Here is a 10,332-nt window from a genome sequence, read left to right as displayed (position 1 = left end):
TCTGTCTGTCAATATGGGGTGCTGTGTGTACATTAATGAGGAAAAAAAATTAACTTAAATGATTTTAGCAAATGGCTGCAATATAACAAAGAGTGAAAAATTTAAGGGGGTCTGAATACTTTCCGTACCCACTGTATATATATATATATATTCGATTCACTTCAATATGAATTTTGTTTACCAAAAAAATTGGTTTGTTTAATTGCCATTCGATTAAAAGATTAATTCAATTCTTAATGATTTATGGCTTCATTTGATTACCAGAAAAATTAAAATACACAACACAGAATTTCTGAAAAAAATACAACCTTTTATATATTGTAAAAAAATTAATTTAAGTTAATTTAATTTGTTTTTATGAATTCAAATTATTAGACACGCTTTTTTTGTTTATTAAAATGGAATCCATAAAAATTAAAACAAAAAACTTGGTAAAAATAAAACAGAAATTGGGGGGGGGATGTAATTCATAGGGCCCTAAAAATGTAATTTTGATTAAACTTTCAATAAATTGTTGTTAAATTGTGTAAGTTTCATGATTTAAAAAAATTGGACATGCTTTTTTGATTGCTAAAATTTAATTTCATCATTAAAACCAGAAAAATTAAAAAAGAAAAAAAGAATCCAGAAAAATTAAAACGGGAAAAAATTGAATTTAGGAAAAAATAAACAGATTTCATAGGGCCCTAAAAGACTTCTGAATTTTTTTCTTGAAAGACATTGTGCGTGGGCATTAGTGCTATTTTACTGTACCTTGTGAGTGAACCAGATGAGCCTGGACTCCTCGTAGTATCTGAACATCCCATATTTAGGGTCCAAGAGTTCTTTCATGATGAGCAGGAAGAACTCTTTTCTCACACCGCCAGCGTCCACGGCCTCCTCTCCCACAACGATCACCTGCAAAATAATACAATTAAAAACCGCAGAAGCAGCACTGAAGACACACAGATTGAGACTGACTCATTTACCTTGAGCGGCTTCTTGTAATCAACGTTTTTGGACTTCCTCAGCACCTCCATGGAGTCTCCGACCACGTTTTCTCGGCGTACGATGAGGATGAGGCAGGGGTTTACTGACTCCATTCCTCCACCGGACAGGAACAGAGAGTGTAAGTTCTGTCTCTGAGCATGATCCACCGCCATCTGATCACAAACAGCACTGTCAGCTCACCATGGTAAAACATGATGTCAAATCTTGAGATGAGGCAGATCACTCTCACCTGCATCTGGATCACAGCATCAGTCTGAAGCAGTGCTGTCTTCGCCTGAGCGTCAAAAACAAATGGGTATTTGCACATGGTCACCTGAGAGTCCATGACCTGTACAAAACAGACAAAGAGAGAGAGGAGAACGTGACTGTGATTGTATGTCTGTCCAAAGAATTTTGACTACCCTATTTACTGGTATTTAAGTTGGATTTTTTTTTTTAAATCATCTGAAACGTGTTGCAACTGATATAATACAATAAACAGCAAGCACACAAACATGTGCAAATTGCAACCTGTTTATCATGTCACTAAAACGCATTTAGCCAAACAGAAGCAAACATATTGAAGTACATAGCCGTGTTTACAGAATTAATAATAATTTAACAACCAAATATTACATCGCCAATATAAAAACATTTGAATTTGTGCCGAGATATGTGAACCCAAGTTTATTTGTATAGCGCATTTCCCACATGCCACTCATAATGAATTCCACTAAAATTTAGCTTTATTTATACTTATATTTTTCATTCTTGTTTTTTTCTGAATACAGTTAAATTTAAAGGATTTATTGTAGAAGGAGGGGAACTAAAATACATGTTACTTATATACAGGTGCAACTTAACTATGTTTTTTATCTCTCAACAATGCAACAATACAAAGTTTGTATTCAGGTGTGAGTTATTTTCTGGAAAATACGGTGATTAACAGATTTAAGGTGGCAGAAAAGTGTAATTTTAAACCACTAGTGGCATCAAACAGAACAACCAAAATAATAGTAAGTTTCAAACATGAGCCCATTCAGTTTGATGCTGTTAGTAAGCAAAGGAATTACACACTTCACATTTTAGGTACTATAAAAGAACATAAAATTCAGAAGTGTATAATTACCTATGAACAATGCAGAAAACTCACCACAGAGAACATCTGCTGCTGAAACCAGGTGACATAATCATTCCTGATGTCAATGAGTTCATCCAGCTCATGAATATAAAACTTGTCATACTGGATGATCTGGCCAGCACGCTCATTAACCTGCAGCACGATAATGAGAATAAGAGCAAAAAATTAAATTTCTTCTGCATTTCTCCTCTTCTCTAGCCTGCTTCTGAATCTAGTTGCCTAATGAAGCTGCAATTGTGCATTATGACTATCGTTGGCTCTTTTACAAATAGCTTTGGATAAAAGCATCTGGCTAAATGCCTAAATGTACAGTAATATTACAGAATTTCCTATTTCAGAATGAAAAGACAGGATGTGTCCCAATTCACAAATTTATACGATACACACTAAAATTATTCATGTTTCTGGTGAATGTAAAGTACATCACCAGAGAATGTAGTAAATGATGGCATATATTTCTAAATGTACTATGATTTGGGACACACTAATTCTAATTTTAGCATTTAGGACATATGTTATGCAAATTGGGACGTGGCCAATGTCTACTATCACTAACTGTGGTGCTCACCGAGTGGAGGATCTCCAGGAATTTGAGTGAGGTGTGCAGGAAGCAGGTGAAGATCCTCTGGTCAGAAAGAGGAATTCCCAGTTTCTGCATCCGCAGTAGATACACCACCACCTCCTTATAGAGCTCCACCAGCCTCTGGAAGACCGCTGGCTCAAACTTTGACCACCAGTTTCCTTAATAAGTGTAGTTGTGAAAAATGAAATACTTCGGAAATACCTACCAATGTGCAGAAGTTGACCACTGCCTATTGTACACTATTAGTGCACTACGCATATGGCATATGTGGCCATTGTGTACATATATGCAGTTGCAAACTTGTTTGTTTTTTTACTTCAATAAACAAAACCTAGAATGTAAAGGTCCAACTGGTCTGGAAATTTTCCTAGGCAAGAGAAGAAGTCTTTCAAAGAAGTTTGTGAAGTACATTTGTGGTTCCATTAATGAAGGACAGTCTAAAAATGCTTCACGTTATATACAGCCTTTCTGTACACAGCTACTGAAAGATACAGAATATGTTTGGTAAAATACCAAATACCAAATGCCAAGAAATTATTTTTGCTAAACATTCAAATATGAACGTTTTTCATCCTGTTATATTTATATAAATTGAGCAGTAAAAATATTTGTTAAGTGCTGATTTTGGCCGACCGAAATATTGTTCGGTGCTGTACAAGAGCCATAATGAAGCCTAACAAACAAAACTCCTGTTATAGAAGACGGGACGTACCGAGCACTTTGATGGGGGCGTCCTTCAGGCTTACGATGGCCTTGGCGAAGGGAATAGTGAGGGTGGTGTAGTTGTTGGGGATGCTGAGAAGTGGACACTCGGGCAGCGTGAGGTAGAGTCTTAGAGCCTCGATGTCTGGAGGAGAACTGCTCAATCTGGGGAGGAGATGCTTCTCCATACTAGCAGCCACCTGGATTAGGATTAACCCATGCATTGGTAACAACAGGAATGATGGCCACTTAGGAATAGTTCACCCAAAAATGAAAGTTTGCTGAATGACTCCGGTCATGCAAGATGTAGATGAGCTTGTTTGTTCATCAGATTTGGAGAAATGTAGCATTGCATCACTTGCTCAGCAATGGATCCTCTGCCGTCAGAATGAGAGTCCAAAAAGCTGATAAAAACATCACAATAATCCACAAGTATTCCACACCACTCCAGTCCATTTCTCCAAATCTGATGAAGAATCAAACTCATCCTAATCTTGGATGACCCGAGTACAATTTCAGCAAATTTTCATTTTTGGGCGAACTACTCCCTTAAAGTTAACGTATGTCTTCTGAATGCCATAAACAAGTGACTCACAATTTGTGAGATTTGTGGGTAATCGGACTGGATGAGTCTGTGGTAGAGCAGGCGAGCCATGTTGATGTCCACACCCGAGCACTTACTGTTAGTGTTGTAGTGATCTGGATTACTGCAAAACAAAACACTCTCATTTGAGAAATGATCTTCAGCTATTTATAAGGTTTACGCAAAGCAATATTTTGTATTGAATGCATAATGGTTTAGTTACCTTCCAGACAGAAAGCTTCCGTTGAGACAACTCGCTGAAGAGAACACAAGATCAATCTCACTACAAGAGACACCAAACACACATCATCAGTATGATGGACTGCTTTATGAAGTTCTTAGATTTGAATTCAGGTTACATAGTCACACTTTATTAGATCAGACTGAGTTTCATCTAAACGACTTAAAGGGATAGTTCACCCAAAAATAAAAATTCTGTCATTAATTACTCACCCTCATGTTGTTCCAAACCCCTAAGACTTTTGTTAATTACGTTCATTCATGAACACAATTGAAGATATTTTAAGTGAAATCCGAGAGGTTTCTGTCCCTCTATTGACAGCCTAAGTAATTTTCACTTTGAAGGCCCAGAAAGGTAGTAAAAACATCATGGACGTAGTCCACGCTACTCCAGTGGTTGAACTGTAATTTTTTGAAGTGACAGGAATGCTTTTTGTGTGCCAAAAAAATAACAACTATATTTAACATTTTCTTCACTTCCACTTCAATCTCCAATGCACGTTCACGAGAGCTGCTTCTTCTTCTCCAGTCCTCGAGAGCACCATGATTCATGCGTGTTGTGTTGACGCGAGAGAGCGACTCTTACGATACAGCCTGTACCAGAAACACTGTACTGTTTGCAAGCAGAGTATGTGGTGCTTTCATTAAAAATATCTTTAATTGTGTCCTGAGGATGAATGAAAGTCTTAGGGGATTGGAACAACATGAAGGTGAGTAATTAATGACAGAATTTTCATTTTTGGGTGAACTATCCCTTTAATGTAATAATGAATGAAAAGTATGTAAAAGCAGTACTTGGTGATTTCTGGTGATAGTCTCCCATGGCCATGATTGAGCCATTTCTGGATGAGGTCATCGCTGAGAGTGTATATCTGTCCATCAGGTCTGGTTGTCCTCAGATCAACTGGAGGGCTGTCGTCCTACAGCAATACAGCTGAGTCATTTAAATGGGAACGTCAGCGAACAGCTAATCGCTACAAAGAGAACTGTACAAACTAGGGATGTGCCCGAATAGTGAATCCGAATACGGAAAGGCACAGAAATTGAATAACGTGTTCTATGGAGCCATTAAAGGTACATGGTTAGCCGCTTGCTAGCGGTAGTCTGTTACATTACAGTACATAAAATATAAATTACCACATAAACAGAGTAAAGAAAGATGACTGACAGGACAATGGCGAATGATTTACAGATCCTGAGCACCACTGACAAAAATCTAATCTTGTGAAATATGTGGTAAGTACTGCTGCTCCGTAGTATACACAGAGTACGTGTGATCGTGAATCTCGAAAGTGAAAGTAAAAAGCGAGTGCACATTCAAAAGCGATTTCAATGCCCTGCATATTAATACCGACTTCCTGATACCCGCAATTTATATACAGCATAATTACCCAACGATATACTTGCCAGATAATTTTTCCTCCCATCTCGTATTTATTCCCTTTAGGGCTTCTGTAGAACACGTTATTCGTTTTCTGTGCCTTTCCGAATTTGGATTCACTATTCGAGCACATCCCTAGTACAAACTAACACATACTAAACATTTTTGAAATACATTTCCCAGTTTTGGATGCTGATGTGTTATGTTACCAAGTTAAACAGAATTTGGGCTGAATGGAAATAATTACACATCCAGATAAATACAGTATCTGTGGATTGTTCTTTTACCATATAATACCATAAAACAAATACAAACTAGACAGTTGTTCCTCTTTCATTCTAGTAGCGTCACAGAAATATTAGTGTTAATATAAGGATCTCACTGGATATTGTTAAGCAGTTGTGCAATGTTCAAACTTTGGTCCTTCGTTCACTGCAAATATGATTTTTTAGGCAAAATGAAATTAAAGCTAACCTTATTTTCTTTCTAATCAAACATTCCTGGTGTTACTGCACACAACACATCAGTACATACTGCTCTGGAAAAGCTATTTTTCATACTGTGTCATCTAAATGTAAAAATGTTCTGAGGTAACAAAGGCTGTGTTGATGGGGAAATAATATTAACCAATACTACAGCTTTATTTATAGCACTTTTCATCTAAAGAAATCATGATAGATCAAGCCTTGTCCGTATATTTTATAAAAATGATATACAATAATTATAATAGTAAAAATATAATAATTAGAATAATTAATATATAGATTCCTCTGGCAGCCTTTAGCTTGACCTTTGACCACTGCTCCTCATACCTGAGATAAAGCGTAGTGAGCGAAGCTCTGGTCTCCTCCAGCGTAGATCCTCTTCACACAGTAACTCTGTTCCGCCTCTGAAATGGACAACCCAGTCAAATCTGAAACATTGAAACATAGGTTTTTCTTGGGTGAGTCTCAATCAGCTCCATGAATGAGTATACTGATTCACAGTATACACACTGGGGCACTGATGAGTGAACAAAAAACTCATGTACAAAACTAAAGTGCAACTCAATTCTATGTGATCTAGAGTTACATTTGTGCAGAAGAGTAGGGCTGGGTGATATGGTCAAAAAATCATCTCTGTATTTTCTGGCTGAATTGCGATATATTTTTTATGTTTTTCTATTTGGATTAAAAAAAACTATTTATTTATTTATTTACATTCTGCTCAATGTTGTCCAATGAAACAATGTACATATCAAAGGCTATGAAAACAAATAAAGTGAATGTAACCATGAAGGCAATGCTACATATTATGTGCGAAAAAAGGTTAAAATTACATTACATTCTAACATCGTAACATTACAATCTAAAAACAAAAATAATGCTTTTTAAAGCAACAGTTAAATTCACTAAACTAAAAATGAAAATAAATAAAAACAAAAGCACAGACTAATTGCATTATATTTTGCTTACACCTTCACAGTTACTGCTATCATAAAATACACTTACTTGTAGGTTTAAAATTATACATATGGCACTTGTATTATTCAACAACAAATATTTTAACTAAATGTATATTTTAGTCAGAATTATTGAGCATGTGCGGCGGCATTCGTTCACTCAAGTCTGTGAAGTTTAACGTAGACTCGCATGCAGAAGAATCAAGCACTCCTGACAGCAAATTGGAAATATTTCCATGACTTTCTAACACTTACAGATGGAGAATATACCTGTGAAATGTAAGTTATGCACTGAAGAATTAAACAGTGCAAGTAGCCTATCTGTCAGCACATGTATCTGTCAGAGCGTCTGACGGGGCAAACCGCTTTAAACTATACATGTTAACTATATCTTATGTTTCATTACACCAAATACACAAAATAATGTTCTTTTTAGCAGCATCATATGACCCCTTTAAAGCCCTTAATATAAGCATGTCTCATGTTCAGAACTGGATTATGTACTTTCCCCACAGCAGCTCACTCTGTGTCTTCTGCTATTTTTCAGATGGGCTCGTATTAAACTCTATATAAATGGTATTGCCTCATTCCATATTGTTTATAAATAATATATCGATATAATGTACAAACTCAATATACCGTCTAGCCCTAGAGAAGAGTTATTTGATTTACTGACTTTAACATTCATAAATTGTATTACATGCATGGCCATCAGCATAATGATCAAGTCAATACAATGCACACTTTTGAGAAATACTGAGAAGGACAGCTGTCAAAGATATTAATTCTGTTGAAAGACGTCATGTACACAAAGTCAACCCACCTACATCCATAGGCACAGGATCAGTATGGGCTTGCCAGCAGCCCTTCACCGGGGCGGGACTTATCCTATTGTAGGTCGAGCGGGTTCCTAGCTGTCCGTTACCGCCGAGACCAAATGAGTCAATCTTTCCTGATGAAGGGATGAACGCCAAAGTGTGCTGCCTTACATGCAGGTGAAAATGAAAGCAATTCATGTTCTTCATGATAAGAAATACAAGACTCTTGGAAGTAGTCTCAAGCTTTCATATAGAAAAACTAAGACAGACATAAAACGAAACAATGATTATGGACTGTTTGATACTTACCTACCACAAGCTATCTGTGCAACCACATTCCCCATGAGTTCAAACACCTTCCTGGGGTTCACCTCATGGTTTGTGGTGTTGTGTCCCAGCTGACCATAACCACCCGCTCCAAATGTAAAAACACCTCCCTCCTACAAAAACAAAGTTACAAATTACTAATCATGTAATTTTCTGCCTGTGCAACTATATTTTGTGAGCGGTCGCACTGGTGCAACCACCAAAAGAGCTGCCATTTCTGTTGCATATGTGACCCTGGACCACAAAACCAGTCTGAAGTCGCTGGGGTATATTTGTAGTAATAGACAAAAATACATTGTATGGGTCAAAATGATAGATTTTTCTTTTATGCCAAAAATCATTAGGATATTAAGTAAAGATCATGTTCCATGAAGATATTTTGTAAATTTCCTACTGTAAATATATTAAAACTTAATTTTTTATTAGTAATATGCATTGCTAAGAACTTCATTTGGACAACTTTAAAATCGATTTTCTCAGTATTTGGATTTTTTTGCACCCTCAGATTCCAGATATTCTAATAGTTGTATCTCGGCCAAATATTGTCCTATCCTAACAAACCATACATCAATGGAAAGCTTATTTATTCAGCTTTCAGGTGATGTATAAATCGCAATTTCAAAAAATTGACCCTTATGACTGGTTTTGTGGTCCAGGGTCACATATGAGAAACATCAAATGGCATACGAAACAAAAGCATAATGAAACCGCGTTACTCGTTTGAGATCGCAATGCGAGAAAACCGGCCCGAGCTCAGAACAGGTTTACTCGTGAACCAATGTTGATCTCGCGACACTGTTACTGCACAGCGCTGCGAGATCCAGTGAGAAGCGTTTGAATTCCCCACAGAATGAATAAGGTGGCTTTGAGGTCTAGTGAGAAGCATTCAAATTTTGTTTTGGAATTCTCTTTTATAAACCTATAAAACAGCGCTGACATAGAAAACCTTAAGTAGTTACGCTAACTATAGCCATGGTGTTGTGGCAGAAAGAGTCGAATGTTATTACATTATTAATTTCAGGGTATGTACAACCTTTTGTGAGAGAAATTCAAGCACTTTTCAATGACATTCTTGCATTTCACACAACTATTTCCAGCACTTTAAAGCTCTAAAAATTATCCAATTTAAATGTTTTTTTAATGGAATGGCCAAAATATACTTTGTGGTAAACAAACACTTATTTAAAATTAAAATTAAAAAAGACATCAAATTACCACTATAACCAGTAGATGGCAGCAGAGGAGCACTTAATGGCTTATAAGTCATTCATTTCCACATTTTTGTTTTATATTTTGAAATTATAAATTCACTATTATAAAATATCAAATCATCAAGAAATCAAATTTTGTCCAAGTTTTGCACTTTTTTTGTGTATGAAGTAAGAAAAGTCACAAAGTGCCTTGAAAAACAAACTTTTCTTCAATTTGCGACTGAATCAGCGCTTTATTATAATCACTGAAGTTGTCGGTCAGTTCAGTAAAAGGTAAAAGAAGAAAAGCTATTAACTGCAAAGACTTTAAGCATTAAGGTGAAGAATTAGGTATTAGCCTAATAATTATGCATGCACTGTACTATATAGCACATCTCAACTGCTTGTATCGTCACAAAATGTAAACTATACTATTGTCCAGCTCTAAACTGCTAAATGTGACTAAGGCATTAAGATATTATAAACATTAACATCATTTTCTGTACAGCGGCTTTGTGTATTGTGAAAAGAGCTATACAAATAAACATGACTTCATCAAAACCATTGTCATTCCTTCTTTTGGATGTACAGCATTAAATATGTCATAATAAATTACATTGTTGCTTATTAAGCACTTAAAGGTCCCATATTGTCAAAACTGAAATTTCCTGGCCTTTTTCAATTTCAATTTCAGCAGGAAACTATTTTTACAGCTACATTTTTGTTCCAGCCACAATTAATCACAACAATGTATATACAATTACAAATGATAATATATAAATCGTCAGTTTGTTGTTTTACACACGCACACAGACATTATTTCATACAGGACATAGTCGTGAGATGCAAGAAACATAGACATATGGCAAGAAATCTGTAGACGCGCCCATAACAACAAAAGACAATTCTTTATTGAACCTTTTCTGATAAGAAGTATGCGCTGCAAACGCGAGCATT

General features: G+C 36.1%; 1 protein-coding gene across 3 annotated transcripts in view; it reads right to left on the bottom strand.

Annotated features, from left to right (window-relative positions):
• LOC107728328 (probable E3 ubiquitin-protein ligase HERC4) overlaps positions 1–10,332 on the bottom strand; it is a 20,872-nt gene that overhangs the window by 4,595 nt on the left and 5,945 nt on the right. For 2 of the 3 annotated variants that reach the window (XM_016538459.1, XM_016538461.1), the window contains 12 exons: positions 8,168–8,298; positions 7,864–8,024; positions 6,412–6,512; positions 5,014–5,138; positions 4,202–4,261; positions 3,991–4,102; positions 3,406–3,595; positions 2,679–2,851; positions 2,123–2,242; positions 1,220–1,318; positions 969–1,142; positions 754–897 (listed from right to left, as the gene is read on the bottom strand). In XM_016538459.1, coding sequence (XP_016393945.1) covers positions 754–897; positions 969–1,142; positions 1,220–1,318; positions 2,123–2,242; positions 2,679–2,851; positions 3,406–3,595; positions 3,991–4,102; positions 4,202–4,261; positions 5,014–5,138; positions 6,412–6,512; positions 7,864–8,024; positions 8,168–8,298 — 1,590 coding nt within the window. The remainder of the gene's footprint in view (positions 1–753; positions 898–968; positions 1,143–1,219; positions 1,319–2,122; positions 2,243–2,678; positions 2,852–3,405; positions 3,596–3,990; positions 4,103–4,201; positions 4,262–5,013; positions 5,139–6,411; positions 6,513–7,863; positions 8,025–8,167; positions 8,299–10,332) is intronic. The other variant, XM_016538460.1, reaches the window with a different exon arrangement.

Source organism: Sinocyclocheilus rhinocerous, unplaced genomic scaffold (genome assembly GCF_001515625.1).
Source record: "Sinocyclocheilus rhinocerous isolate Xijiao unplaced genomic scaffold, SAMN03320098_v1.1 scaffold247, whole genome shotgun sequence".
Classification (NCBI taxonomy): domain Eukaryota; kingdom Metazoa; phylum Chordata; class Actinopteri; order Cypriniformes; family Cyprinidae; genus Sinocyclocheilus; species Sinocyclocheilus rhinocerous.
This window is presented reverse-complemented; position numbering and strand designations above follow the sequence as displayed.